This window comes from Lutzomyia longipalpis, chromosome 3 (assembly GCF_024334085.1).
Source record: "Lutzomyia longipalpis isolate SR_M1_2022 chromosome 3, ASM2433408v1".
NCBI classification, from domain to species: Eukaryota; Metazoa; Arthropoda; class Insecta; order Diptera; family Psychodidae; genus Lutzomyia; species Lutzomyia longipalpis.
In genome coordinates this window covers 2859654-2874745 of record NC_074709.1, presented here as the reverse complement: position 1 = coordinate 2874745, position 15092 = coordinate 2859654, and the positions used below count along the sequence as shown (strand labels likewise).

At 36.0% G+C, this 15092-nt stretch overlaps 5 protein-coding genes across 9 annotated transcripts in view; all 5 read right to left on the bottom strand.

Annotated features, from left to right (window-relative positions):
* LOC129794176 (cuticle protein 8-like) overlaps positions 1-13228 on the bottom strand; it is a 500748-nt gene extending 487520 nt beyond the window's left edge. Inside the window, exons 1-4 of one of the 2 annotated variants that reach the window (XM_055834827.1) lie at positions 13077-13228; positions 12054-12197; positions 11759-11968; positions 10770-11668 (exon numbers count right to left, since the gene is read on the bottom strand). In XM_055834827.1, the coding sequence (XP_055690802.1) occupies positions 11606-11668; positions 11759-11968; positions 12054-12197; positions 13077-13082 (423 nt within the window). In that variant the 5' untranslated portion in view covers positions 13083-13228 and the 3' untranslated portion in view covers positions 10770-11605. The remainder of the gene's footprint in view (positions 1-10769; positions 11669-11758; positions 11969-12053; positions 12198-13076) is intronic. The other variant, XM_055834828.1, reaches the window with a different exon arrangement.
* LOC129794093 (GPI mannosyltransferase 3) overlaps positions 1-15092 on the bottom strand; it is a 1193052-nt gene that overhangs the window by 487520 nt on the left and 690440 nt on the right. The window lies entirely within an intron of this gene.
* LOC129794120 (cytoplasmic tRNA 2-thiolation protein 1) overlaps positions 1-15092 on the bottom strand; it is a 1132104-nt gene that overhangs the window by 487520 nt on the left and 629492 nt on the right. The window lies entirely within an intron of this gene.
* The window catches only part of LOC129794129 (plasma membrane ascorbate-dependent reductase CYBRD1), a 1128201-nt gene that overhangs the window by 487520 nt on the left and 625589 nt on the right, over positions 1-15092 (bottom strand). The gene's annotated exons all lie outside the window — the stretch shown is intronic.
* On the bottom strand, positions 6531-8484 carry LOC129794109 (uncharacterized). The gene is made up of 2 exons (XM_055834733.1): positions 8370-8484; positions 6531-8043 (listed from the first exon to the last, which is right to left on the bottom strand). Exons 1-2 carry the CDS (start codon positions 8382-8384, stop codon positions 6733-6735), a joined length of 1326 nt encoding a protein of 441 aa, XP_055690708.1. The 5' UTR covers positions 8385-8484; the 3' UTR covers positions 6531-6732.

Genomic DNA, 15092 nt, shown 5'->3' with positions numbered 1-15092 from the left:
CATAAAAAAGCCACCCATGTGGAAAATGTGCAAATGTTGCTCAATTTTGGTCCAAATTCGCCCAATTACCCACCTCTTTCACCCATTCAAACTGATGATCATTAATTGTTTGCATTCCATTTCTTCTCAGTCACTGAAACACTCAATTTTGCCATGGCGATTACAGCTCTCGCACATAATAGCCATCAGTTGGCAATTGTGGCCAAATTTTTGCGCTAAGTTGCCCAATTTGTTTCCCATTTTGTAATTAATCTCAACAGTTTTGAACGAATTGAGAGTATTTTCTGATCATTTTTAATCCTCGCGCAAATTTTTATTTGTTGAGATCTGGGGGTTTTCCGAAGGTACTAAAAAATTAATTTAATGCGTGATTTTCTCAACAACTAGTCATATAATTTTTGAGATAATTTTTTGAAGAAGTAATATTTTGCAATTATTTTCAAACAACAATGCATTTGAAAGCACATTGAATTCATGTTAATATTCTTCCATTACAAATCTTCATATATCTACCTACGAAATAATTTGCGAAGCTTTTGCAATATTCCACAGAAGCCATGGGAGAGAACTTTGTGTGCTCTGTGTGTGAAATGTGAAGATGATTGAGAGTTTTTGAGAATTCTTTTATGGTTTATTCTTTCAACATTTTTGCCATTTTATGTGTCACGAGGGAAAAATCTTCATCTTTTGTTAATCTTGTCAGAGAGCTGAGAATTTTCATTGCATCCCATCAACAATCGCAATGGGGGGTTCTATGCTCCCTCCCCGAAGAAAAGAGAAAAACGAAAAGTTAAAAAAAAAATTAAGAAACATGGCCATTCTTTTTCTTCAAATTATGCAATATATCTTTTAGGAGTCTCACACAACCTCAAAGAGACGAAGAGGAAAATGTACTGGTAAGCTGACCAAGCTTACGGGAGCTGTGTTTCTTTCAGTGTACCAATTTTGTGAGAGCAAACTAGAACGCAAATTAATTTAAATACGCGCAAAGTCGGGAAAAGTAGAAAAGTCATACCCTAAGAAATCTTTAGAAGGCTATATCTCGAGAACGGATCCATAGATTTTCATAAATTTTTTTTTGTTTTAAAGGTCTCGAAGTCAGCTATAACATATCGAAAACTGAAAAAAAATTTATGTCGCCATTTTCGAAAAATTCGAGTTCGAAATTTTCGAAAACTTTGTTTTCGATTTTAGCGCCTCTTGCGGTCATTTTTCGAAGTTGCAATGTTCTAGACATTTGTAGGGTTTCTCGAAACCTTTCATTTGCGCTTGAGTTGATCAAGATCGGACTTGTAGAACCCGAGATATGACATGCCAACTTTGGAAGGCTATATCTCGAGAACGGATCCATAGATTTTCTTCATTTTTGGCATGAAGCTAGATAATATGGTCAGCTACAACATATAAAAAAATGAAAAAAATTTATGTCGTCGTTTTCGAGATATTCATCGGAAACTCATCGAAAATTTTGTTTTTGATTTTTGGCCCCCTAGCGGTCACTTTTGAAACTTCGGATGTTCTAGAGAGTTGTAGGGTTTGTTGAGATCTTTCATTTGACCCCGGGTTGATCAAAATCGGTCAAGCCGTTTTCGAGTTATGGTCGATTTTTGATGAAAAATTGTGGCGGCCATATTGAATAAACGGCTTGACCGATTTTCGAAAATGAGGTATCGTTGGAAAGGTCTTGATGGCCCCTACAACATATCAAAATTTCAGCCCCCTAGCTATAATAGCGGCTGAGATATAGCGAAAACAAAATTTTGAGGTTATTCAAAATGGCGGACGCGGGGGTGGGGGGTAAAATTTGACGTCATAATCGGACGTCTTCCGGTCGATATTTAAACTTTGCCGTTTACCGCAAGTCTCTATCTATCACCGTTCTCTTGCAATTTATGGTTGAACTACGGCGGACGGACGGCCGGAAAAAAAATTTTTTGGCGCATACGTTTTTTGGAATGTGGGGACCCTAATTCGTGCTCATACCAAGTTTGAGCCCGATCTGACGACTTTCGATTTTGCTCGGTACACAAAAGCTGTGTCTGAAAGAAACACAGCTAACTTATATGAATCACCATTCACTTCATGCATTTTAATATTAGTTCGGCAATTAGAGTGCAACACTTTGTTTCATTTACAGCGCACTCCAAAAACAAACCAAACGAGAGAGATTTTGTGGATAGCGCGATATATATTCAGTGTAAAAGACGCAACAAAATTTCTTTTTTTTCTTCAACTCCTCATACCTTTTACAAAGAGACAAACTGAGCGCATTATGTGATTGAAAAGTCATTTTGCGTGTCTCAGTGGAACACAGTCAAAAGCCCAGAAGGAAGGAGAAAGAAAAAAAAAACAAGAGAAAAATTACAAAATACCTCATAATCCCCGCTCGGAAGTTCATGTCATTTGAAGAGTTATGACATTTCGATCCAATTTAAATGCTAGCTTCTTCGCACTTTTGCATCATTCAGCAATCACTTGGTGAAAGAGGTGTTGTAATGCCGTGATTATTAAATTTGCAAAAAGAATTGTCTTTATTCCCTATATACATACATAGCGTGGACTTTCTATAGAAAATAAGTCTTTTGTGGTGAAAAGAAATGGAGCCTAATTAGCCTTTTGCCATCGTATACAATTTTTGATTCAATCACGAAGATAAGTCTAAAATGATCTTTTCCGGTATTATTTTATTGAATTTAACTGCACCGCCATCGGGTTTCCAATAATGTCGCGCTCTCACTCTGCCCACCACTGTGAAAATCTATTTGATACGTGATCGGCAATTGATTGATGACACATTGTATCTATACTTCGTGATTGTAGATAATCAATTAATTAAATGAAGAGTGTCGTCGTCTTTTCACTCAATAGACATCCTCACGGTTTCGTTTGCTTATTGCTCTATCGTGAAGGTTCCTTGATGTGAATTTTCGTGGAGAAACTGTACATAACATGTACAAAAAAGATGTATTATATTTACGGGGACATCAATGACCTTTTGCTTTGAACTCTTTGAGAGATTTTAATGTATAAAAATGTAGAAAAATACTTACATGATAGAACAACATAGAAATTATGAAATTATGAGCTTTTTGTAAAACAAGAGAGCTTTTTTATCTAACTAAAATGCGCAATATAACTATTCTTTAAATACACCGGATATTCCTCAACATAAATATTAAATTACCTTTCTTTAGTACTTGTTCTGATAATTGTGATTTCAATGATGTCATTAAAACTAACGCGTATAAATTAAAAGCTAGTAAAACTTTAAATAATATAATTTTTCCTTTTATTGTTTAAACTTTGTAGAGCATAACATTAAAGAAGCATAAATTTGTCAATCAAACAACACTGAATAAGCTTCTTCTTCATGTCTTCATCAAACTATACATAATACAATAACATAATGTCTCTCATTTTGTAACAATACTAACTCTTTTAAAAGCTTCTTTTGTACTAATATGGGTTGCGGAAATAACGTCTATGAAAAGATTTCCTAACTTTTTTTTTAATCATAAAAGTAATATATTCTCAGAAAATTTTCATTACAAAAATTTGGAAAAATATTGCTGACTTTATTGCTAATATAATTTCTTTTTCTTTCCTGAATAATTTCCGACGTTGGAATATAGGAAGTGTCAGAAGTGGGAGAAAAATACAAAATAAAACTCTTTTGCCACTTCTTTTTCCGGCTGACTTCGTGAGCAAAGCAGTCACTAAAATTAACTGCAAATTTTTGCATTTAGCGCACACAATTGCGGTTTAGTTTCCATTTTCTTGGGCACCAATAAATGAGTATACATATTGCGGAATTCAAATGCGTGTGGGTGAACGTTTTGTACCGAGACCAAAGTGAAGAAGACTGCGGCTATGGTTGATTTGATTGACTTCCTCGATGACCACTCATCGGAATAATCGCCCGATTGGTATCGTTAATTGACGGTGTAATTCAGTGACACTCTGCATTCATTTTAATTCACCTTTTTTTCTTCCTCAATCGCCCGCCTATAGGCCCACCACCTTCATCACCTGATTGAGTCATTTTCATCACCCAAAGCTCTCTTCCCCCTCCTCTCAGGTGTGTCTGCGCGTAGCTCTTCATCGACCTCCGCAGACAGCAAGATCACTAATGCTTATTGCTTAAAATGCTTATGCGTCGAAGATTACTTAATTGCGTGCTTTTTGTATGCAACACTCTGCGGTGGAGAAGATAATATTTAGCTTGCAAAAAAAACAAGACGAATGAGCAAAACAGCGGAAGAAATTCCACATTGAATTCACGATCAGTTTGATATTTCACAATGATTAAATTCTTCGTATATAGCACTCACACAAGGAAAAGCGAAAGTGTTTTTCGTGCGTTAAAGAAGAAAAATATGTTGCAGTGCATTTCTAGAGCACGACTGAAGAGGTGTTAATTATCTCTTAATGACATTTTGTGGAGAATTCCTCGGAATCTCTGACTTGCGCGGTGTCTTCAAGCTTAAAGATCACTTAAAGCGATTGAAGTGCGCACATATGTATGTAGTGCCTACAGAGAGGCTTGAATTAAGTTGGGTTTCCAAGTGAATCACTTCGTCTAATTGGATCACAAGAGATATTTTTGCTAAAATTTCTTTCAATTTGAAAGCATGAATAAATTATTTTTCTAATGATAAACTAAAAGGTAACTCATCAATAAAAATTTAATGAAAATTCTAAGTTTGTTTTTAGGCCATTTTCATTTAAAATGCCCTGAATTGATTTACTTTTCCAAGCATTCCTTCAAAGTAGTTTTCGCCTCTGAGATAACGTAAAAAAATACTTTTTTCACTCTCAAAATTATCGTGATTAATTGGATTTCAACATTACTATTTGAATCGATTGGAAAAATGAATAACACATTATTTCGCAATAAATTAGAACTATATTACGAAATTTGACTGCTCACACAAATCAATCAGCATGATGTAAATGAATGATGAGCTGAGTTTCTTATGCGTGGAGGTACAAATAAAAGATAAAAAAATATTTTATGAATGGAGCTTCGCTTTCTCATTAGCACGTCATTATTTTAACTTAAAAAGATATTTGATTTGTTATTTATTTTATTTATTTCATAAAAAAAAGTTTTCTCAATTTATAAGAGGTTTTCATATAAATTATCTCTGGGCATGAATATTAAAAAGTTTCGAAAAGAAAAAAATTAAAATTTACGATAAAAAGAGATTAATTTTGAAAAAGTCTGTGGAAATGAAACAATTCAAAGAAGTATTTTTTTTTAAACTTTTATATAAAAGAATTGGAAAAAAGCCATCCCAACTGCCAATGCATTTATTTAACGAATTTTGAACATCTTGCACTCTGAGAGAGGATGATTTATTTTGAATTTATTTCGTTACAATGTGAGTTGGATACAAGGAAAGTCTCTACAGCCGCATCTCATGGGATGCTTGTTCGTGTTCCCAGGGATTTGGTGGGTGGACGGGTGGCCACTGTGGTGGATTCTGCGGGGGTTGATCAATAGGAGGCCATTCTGGTGGGCCTTGTGGATTACCATCCGGTGGTGGCTGTACAGGAGGCCATTCAGGGCCCGTTGGTGGCTGCGTTGGTCCCGGATTTCCGGGATGCTCTGTAACTGGTGGCCAGGCTGGGGGTTGTCCTGGTGGATTTTCTCCAGGTGGATTTCCACCTGGGGAATCTGTAACTGGTGGCCAGGCTGGGGGTTGTCCAGGTGGATTACCACCTGGTGGGTTTCCACCGGGAGCATCTGTAACTGGTGGCCATTGCGCACCGAGTCCAACTTCAGCTATCTCCTCTGAATGAAATTCTTCATTTTGCTGAACAACACTCAGACACCCCTCAACTAGCACAAGCACAATTATTCCCAAAAAGATCCTCATTTGGCGCACTTTCACTGATTTTCCAGAAAAGAAAAAGAAATTCCACAAGAAAACTCCACCGAGAGTTAGCGGGAACCGCTCAGTGTTCGTTGTTCGATTGACTGTGTTTACCAAACTCCTTGGCGACTATTTATAATTTGTCCCTAACCCATTCATCATCCTTCCCAATCTGGCTAATTTATCACCTTCACCAGGGAGGGTGTCATTCCGTATACTTGTGCTTGTCTATTCTGTCCATGAGCCATGCTGTCCTCAGTGACAAAGAATTCTTTTGGGATGATGATTTCATAAATTGGGGTTACCATTCGAGGAAATTGCTTTCTTTCTTATCACAAAAACCCAGGTAAAAAGCTTATCATTCCTCATCAGAAGACGTAAAAAAAGAAAATAAGGTGGCATAATTATTTTCTAATTACGACAACATTTCATTGATAAAAGATAATTTAAAATAATTTTTCTTTCCTGGAAAATTATGGAATTCTTATGATTCATTTATTTTTATTAATTTAATTTATAATTATTGATTATATTTTTTTTTAAATTGTAAGATTGAAATACTTGAAATATAAACCAACAAAATAATTATTTAACTTCGACACATTTGACTTAAAATTTATTCCTAATTTTTCTACTTTTATAAGCAAATACTTATTAACTAGTAGAAACGTCAAAATAATTTTTAAAATCTTTTATTTCCACAATAAATAAGTTGTGAGTATAAATTCTTTGAAAACTCTTTTTCTCATGAGTGTACAGAAACCATTTAAATGTGCTCAACATCTAAACTTGCGCTGGTGTTCAATAAATACCCCCGAATGTATGTGATTTTCCCTCCAAAAGCTCCTCAACTTTACATTCGCGTGATTCGTGAAACTCTCCCCTTATCTTCCATTGATGAACTATCGGACGGAATTACTTTCAATTTATCATCGTCAATCATTTCCCCAACGAGATATGTTTCCTCATTCTTTTCTTCCTCCTCAACGTGTTCATGGATGGGAAAATGAGGATAATTTGGAAGATTCCTGTACTGGTAAGCCAGGGGAAGATCGCGCATAGCATTATTTGTTGCGGCAGGCAAGAAGGGAAGATTGAAGGGAAAATTGGGAAGATTGATACCAAATTGTCCTAACCCATTGGTGAGTCCATTAGTGATTCCACTTGTGATTCCCTGAAGTCCTTGCCCTAAATTTTGTCCAATATTCTGAAGCCCATTTGTGAGGCCCCCGAAGAGATTTCCCGGGAAAAGTTGTACCCAGAATGGAGGGGTTGCTGGTGGCTGAGGTGCTGGTTGAGTACCATCCATAGCACCTATTGGCATTACAGGTGGTACAGGTGTCGATGCATCGGGACTCGTGATGATAGGTTCATCGGCTAGGGGATTTTTGAATCTGTCATTTGAGAAAGCTCCAGTGAATGATGGGAAGTAATTTTCAAAAGGTGGACGGGTGATGAAGGGATTGCGATTTGGTGGGAATTGTCCAGGAAATTGCCCAAATTGTCCAGGAAATTGGAGGGGTTGAAGGACATTAAAAGGTCCCTGGGGAGGTCGCTGAAGGTATCCAGGAGCCGGTCGAACAACAGGAATGAAAGGATAGTAGAAATTTGGTGGGAAAGGATTGAAAGAATTTCTATGCTGCTCATGCGAAAGATGACCCTGTTGGGGAAGGTTGTGGAGATTCCCGAAAGAATCCACGGAATCAATGTAAGTGGGATCATTTAGTGGTGCCGGAGTTGATGATCCAGTGATCTCTGGATGAATTTCGGCAGGAAGATTGTGTCCAGTTGGTGGGAATGGTGTAGCGATGGAGCTGATTGTCTGGAAGGGTCCTACTCTTGTTCGTTTTTCAGTTCGCGATCTGAAGCCCCTCTGGTCAGCTTCATAGCGTGTAATTGTCACTGAACCATCTTTCTCAGCCATACCGAAAGCTCCCTTAACTGAACCATTCCTAAAACGTTCTTCATCCTTGAATTGCGTGGAACCTGATACGGGATCCTCGACTTCGTAACCGTAAGCGTATGTTCCTGGTCCATCTGGTTCGATTATATTGTAGGATGGCCATTTTGCAAGGCTCAGTCTATCACTGGGAATTTCGCGGATTTTCTTTGTATTCACTTTCCGAGCATCCACAACCAAGAAGGTCACAATAAGGATACAAACCTGAAATTAAAAAAAAATTATAAAATAATTTTTTATTCGACATCACAGAAAAATTCTTATATCCTTAACAAAAAAAACACAGCTAAAAAGGATATAGAAGTGTGTTCTCTTAATTAAATTAATTTCACATTTTTAACGAAAATAAAGTGCTTAAAATTAAAAGTCTGCATTAAAATTATAAGGTGTATGTTATGTAGAAAATTTCGTCATTCACAAACTTTAAAATAAAATTCGCTCAAAAGTAACTCAATAAAATTTAAACTGACCACTAAATAAATTAAAAGACAAAGCAAAAGATATCTTCTATTCAATAAAAATTCACTCACAATTCTTAACACCATCTCCAATATGTTAAAGCTCCTTTTGAATCTCAATTTAGTAGAAGACTATTTGGGGGAATATTTTGCGTGCGACGTGTTTCACGATCACTGAGAACTGATTGCTTCTGTCCACTCTTCTAGATCTTTTATACTTGAGGAAATGGTGTCTGGAGACGCCACCAAAAGAGGACCAATAAAACAATATGAGAATTGAAAAGCTCTCTGGGTTGGAAAGTGTGAATAGATGAGTCAAAGAAGGTGAATTTGGCACAGGTAATATTTTTCTACAAATATTTTTATGATACCCTCCTTTTGTGCTCCTCACCACACCCCATGGGTTATTCACCTTTATCTGTGAATTTTCTCTACAAGGCAGTTATTAAAGGAATTTTATGCGATTTTGTGATGATCACCATAAGCTCTGTAGGTGTCACAAAGACCCCGAAATATCCCTGGCGCATGTACGCATCCACTTCATTAAGATTAAACTTTTTTAATGACTCCTTATTGTAGAACAATGCACCAATAAAATCATCAATATGGTAAATCATTATTTGCGATTTTTTGTATGAGCAATAACAAATTTATTGAGGCAGGTTCGGCAACAACAAAACAACTCCAATTGTGCTCCATCCACCCATAGAATTATTTATATTCTCTTTACAAGATAAGTAATTCATAAAGAATAAGAATAAGAATATTTTTTGTGTTCTTTTTCACATCCATAGCAAGTTACTGAGTGAGATGCAAATTAACCGAAAATTAGCACTTTTACAGTGTAGAATTTATTAAAATTGGCCCAAAAAAGATTGTGAAGCTGGATGAAAAATTTAGGCCACTTCACGTGGACTTTAAGGAAATTTACACAGCATTTGCGTAATCTTCACTCCGCACAATAATCGCACCATTGTCCCGCGAAAATATGTCGTGTAAAACGGGGCTTTCAAAGTCTATTTGACCACCCATTAGTCACGATAAAAAAAATTCCTGAAGAGGGATTCGCCATGTGAAAACACACGTTATCGCGCCCAATTGATCAATTTGCACGAGTTCACTGGACGCAGCCCCCTTTAGCAAAATTTTTTATTTTACTTTTAAACACCTGAAATGTGTGCTTTTATTACCCACTTTACGTATGCCCAACATAGCCATTGACATTCCCAAAATTTTAGCCGCAGCCACCGGTTCTCGTGAGAACAATGATTTCTTTTCATCTCAAACGTGAAGAAAGTAATTTTTTTGCCAAAAATATATATCAAAATTTCATTCATAATAAAATTTGGATATAATCGAAAGGAAATCCATATAAATATCCAAAATAATCCATATTAAGACATCGAGAGTTTATGTTCTTTTATATACATTTTTATGGTATATTGTTAAATATTTGATGACCGCAAGATTTATTTTATTTGCCAAAGTTAAAACGTGTTTCGCAAGCTCTTACGTAACATGAAACATTGAACTTGAAACATGCGCTTTCATACATATGTACACAATTTTGATTACATGTGAAATGTACGTAACTTTTTGATTACCTACTTTATATTAAATGCACATAAATGCCAAACTTTTTGTAAGTAATAATTTTGTATTAATTTTTTGATAATTCTTTTATGTGTTTTTAGTCCTTTTTTAAAAATCCTGACGGAGATGAGATTTTTAGTGACTAATGTACTTGAAAATCATAGCTTGAGATTTCGTTATGTATGTACATTTTCTTATAGAGCTTTCAACAGGAGCTTTTCTCAAAATTTCATGCTCTCACATCAATAGTTGAAGAAGCAATATAATATTTATTGAGACATCGCAGAATCTCTATTCTATTGGAATTTGGGAGGGGACCTGAAAAGGATAATTATATATATTTTTAAACACAATTAAATCTCTTAATTCTGTGTCAAAGAGACAAAATCTTTTCCAATACTCATTTTCCCCGAACCTCAAAAAGCTCTTATTAAAGAAACTTTTAAAAACGTGTGTCTAAAGAAATAAATAAGAGTCATATTTTTCTAATTAACAGTTTGTACTATGATTTATATTCCTTGCAATTCCATGGAATTCTAACAAGATAACTATCATAAAAAGTATAGGTAGTAATTTCCAGTCGATTTCCAAGGATTCTCCACTATGTGAAGGTCAGAAAAGCCCCAATTTAATCTCTTCTGAAAACTTTCAGTGGAAACGATGGAAATTGAATAGCAGAGTCCACACGATCTAACCAGTCAAATTGGCATCAAGAGCGCAAAAGCGATTGAGGTGGAATTTTCTCGGACACATGGTGTTGAGATCAAGGCGATGATCTTTGCGCTCATGTTCTGATTCTTCAGCTGCACCCAAAGCGAACTTTCCGGTGTATTTTGCAAGATGCAAGCATGGGAAAAAGCTGGCATTTGTATAAAAGACAAGATTTTGGTTTTTTCAACACTTTATTTGATTTTTTTGCTTTTTGTGTTATATACATTGCTTGTATTTTCTATATGCACATTTTTTTTGTAAAATAATAGAGAGTATTTTGTGTATCGGGAGAAATTGCTCCACATATATTTTTTTTAATTAATCATTTTGTAGGAGAGTGATTGGAAGTAAAAAAAAACACTGAAGAAGAGATCAGCAAGAAGTTTAATAAGGGGCGTAAGCTCCTCTGAAGTAGGTAGAGCCAAAGACAAAAGAGAGCGAAAGATGAAGAATTTCTCCACTAAATCTTGTACCATGCGGGATGGAGCTTTCGAGGTGCTTTTGGATGTGAAAAGTTTGGAGGGAAGAAAAGTGTGTAATAAAATAAGTGTAGAAAAATTGAAAATAGATAATAGAGTTCATAAGAGAGATTATCACAAGTTAAAACACCCTACATTCCCTCACTATCCATCACATGTTGCCCAGATGCAACAACGAAAAGCTCTATTGGTGATGTCTTGGGGGGTGATTCTCACGGAGAGGGATTGGGAGGAGAAAAGTATATAGCAAAAAAAACGGGGAATGTGCAGAGGGAGGAAGCTCTACAGAGAAGGAAGTATAAACTCTACACAATGCTTGGTGGTGGGTGGAGAGTATCGATGATGATGATGAATAGCGTTGGTTAAACTTTACGCATAACGTTGTCTTCGTGATGCAATGAGTTGCTTTCGTCGCTTGTCTTACAGGTAATACATATCAAAAAAATACATAATAGAGAAAGAGAGACGTTTAACGATTAATGTGTTATGGTAATTGAAATGCCTTTAGACAGATGAATGGCCGCCTTAATGGAGATAGTGGCTGAGGACTGGGGCATGTGCCAGGTGGACAGCTGGAGCGGCAATGACCTGGAAAAGTGCGAGAAGAGAGAGAGAGAGTGAGTGTTGAGTTTGCAAAGAAATTCCAATGAAAGTGAGAGTAAAGTCTCAGTGACTCACTTTGTGGGCAGTTGGGGCAGATTTGTGGACGACGGCGTTGAAACCATTGTGGTCATCGGCAGTGTAGTCCACGGTACGGACGGAACCATCGGGCTCAACGAGGGAGTATTGTCCCTTCACGACATCCCCATCGCGCTCCTCGGCCTGAGACTTGATGTCGCCGGTGTGGGGATCCTTAATGCCATAGTTGAAGGAGTACTTGGGGTACGCCTGCCAAATTGCAACAACAAAACCAAGAATATTTGAGTTTAGCCACATTTCAACCATCATCGACTCACGATCTCGTCCATCTTACAATTGGTTCGTGGACCACAGCCTTGTGAATGGGGGCATGGACGTAGGCAGGGGCGGCGTGCACGAGGGCTGGAGCAGCATAGTGTCCATACTCAATGGGGACAGCGCTAGCCACGGCGGCGATCAACAAGACAGCAACAACACACTGCAAAAAGTTGCAACAGCACCGATCACCACTCATCCAACATTGCATTAACAAACATTAATTTTCCACCAGGCGTTTTGCTTTGGGAAATGTGTCTCAAAGTGCCCCAGTTTCGCATCTCTCTCTTATCGAATAACTCTCGTGACATTTTGCAATGGTATCACATTGATACATTCCGCGTTGTGAAACCCCACAATCACATGAAATTTTCTTCTCTGCGGGCATTTGTAATTTAATTGATGGTTTTGGGATCAATTATAAGTTTGTGATTGATTTGAAATTATTAGGGAAATGGAACATGCAAACTGTGTCGTGTTAAATTAAAAAAAGGATGTCTGTCTCTTATTTCTTTGCTATTGATCCTCGGTTGCTCTTTAATTTCTTCTAATTTTTAGGAATTGACAAAAATTAAGAATGTTTAATTTGAAACTAAAACAGAAAGCATTCTACATTGATTTTAATATTTAATAAAATTTAACCAATAATATAAAAATGAAAATGAAATTTAAGATAAAATTAAAAATTCTTCAAAATATCCTTTCTAGTGAAGTTCTAGAAAATTTGCTGAATGAAATACAAATAATGTGCGCAGAATTAAAATTAAAATTCCACAAAATCCTTTATAATTTCCTCAAGAAAAAACAGGTAGGATTTCCCTTTATAATTAAAATTATTTTTAAAAAAATACGTTATCCCACAAAATTAAGTAGTTTCACAGAAAATCCACCCTTTTTGCGTTTCTTCCAAAATCCTTTTTATATACAATCCTTTTCCTGTGTGAGACACATTTCCACGAAAGAATCACATTGAAGCACTTGTAGAGATCCTTGATGGGTTTTCTTTTTGTTTGTTAAGTAAGTGAATCCACATTGAGTTTACCTTCATTTTTGTTTGATAAAATAAAATACGAAATAATACGAGAACTAGAACGTTTTCTTAAGTATCTCTCTCTCTAAGGAAGTCCTGAGCAAGAGGAGCTTGGTATACACTTTTAGACACCACCGAAAGGTAAACTTCAAACACAAACTGATGCGGTCTGAATGTCCAAAACGCCTTTTATACGATTTGCCCGTGTGTCGCCTCGTCGTACATTTGGCGCCGCGATTTGTGCGATCACCCCACTCTATGGGTGCTGCATTTTGCCTCTCTGCAACAGAAAGGAGTTTTCAGCTAACGACCGGCGGCATGCTCGAATTAAGGTAGGACGTATATAGTGAAATTATGCGGATTATGCAATACATATCAACGCGAATATCTCCGATTCGAACGCTCCGGCGTGGCTCACGAGGCAAACCAAAAAGGGGGAAGGAGGAGGTGGTGGTGGTGGTGGTGGATCTTAGTACTTTGTCTTCAATCTCATTTTTTTTCTTTCATTCTCCATCATTGGCGATTTATGCCTTGAAAAACGACACCACACCACCCGAACCACTCGACACACCTATGGTCGAACACGAGAATTCCATGTTTCTCTGTGGGAGACGCGCTTTTTTTCGGCACCTCACATGACCACACATAAGATCAAAATCTCACAGGACCATTGCGAAAAATGCTCTAGTTTTCATTTTGAGATTATTTTGAAAAAAATAATTTGTATGAATGACAAGCATTTTTTTAGACTAATTCCCGCAATACTGCAATCACGGCGATGCAAACAGAGGGACGTATTTCACGTGAAGAGGTGTTTTAGTTAATTAAATTAAATTAGAAGAATTTAAAAAAAAAGTCAACCCAATTTGTGTAAATTGAATTAAAAACGCGCTACCTCATAGAGACTCAATTCATTATTCATTTTATTGCCATGCAGAGACTATATGGTCGGGCTTATGAGGCCATTTGATACCATTTCCATTATTTTGCAATAACTCTTATGTTATACAGCCCAACTACTGAATTTTATTATATTGCCTTTAGAATGCATTTTTTGCTACTTATGATGCTGTAGGTTTTTTGCATAAATACTACACAAAACATTTCTAAAAAGTTTTACGACGGAACATTACTGAAAAACGTGCTTCTCACAGGCAAAACTTTTACAACCAATCCAAGAATAAATTAACCTTCAACTTTAAGTGAATTCTTGGCAAAAATTTAAAACATGCAATATTTTATTTTTACCTTATCATTTTGACAGAAGTAGAGTTCAGGCTAATGTTTAATTTATACTCAAATTGAAGCTTTGGCATATGTTTTTTTTTTAATAATTTAATTATCACTTGAAATGGTTATCTTGAGCGCTTTCTGGTTAAGGTTATCAAGAATGTTTAAAATGATTTTCAAAATTTGAGGACAGTTTTAATTTTGCCAGAAATTAAGGCAATTCATAGCTTTTAACGTATTTTGAGCTTTTATTCTGAATTAATTTATGTTGTAACAGTTTATGTTTAAAATACAGGTAATAGACAGAAAAAGTAAACTTTCAAAGGTCTTTAGCCGTTCATTAAAACAAAATAATGAATTGGAATTTAATGCCATAAATAAAACCAATTCTTACGTATCCCAATTAAAATTCTTGAAAACATAGATTCTTGTCATAAATAACAAAACTAGGTCATTATGAGATATAACGTGAGATTTATCCCGTTTTGTGATACATAAAATTATCAAAATCATAGTAAAAGTTTTTATTTCACAATAGAAGATAAAATAAAAACCTTTAATAATTAATTAAAATTTTCCCAATTCCAAATTCAATTATTTATGTCAAAGATCTGTATGTAGGTACATTCATTAAATTTCTGTAAGCCATCCCAGACGTGGGCATAAAACATGAATTCTTGATTAATTGGTTGGATTGGCTTGGTGTGTGTTGAGAATTCCCATGCAGATTGCGTCAAAGAGATGCATCTTCGACAGCTACGAAATAATTTAGCAAAAATTTCCATAAAAAAAATTCCA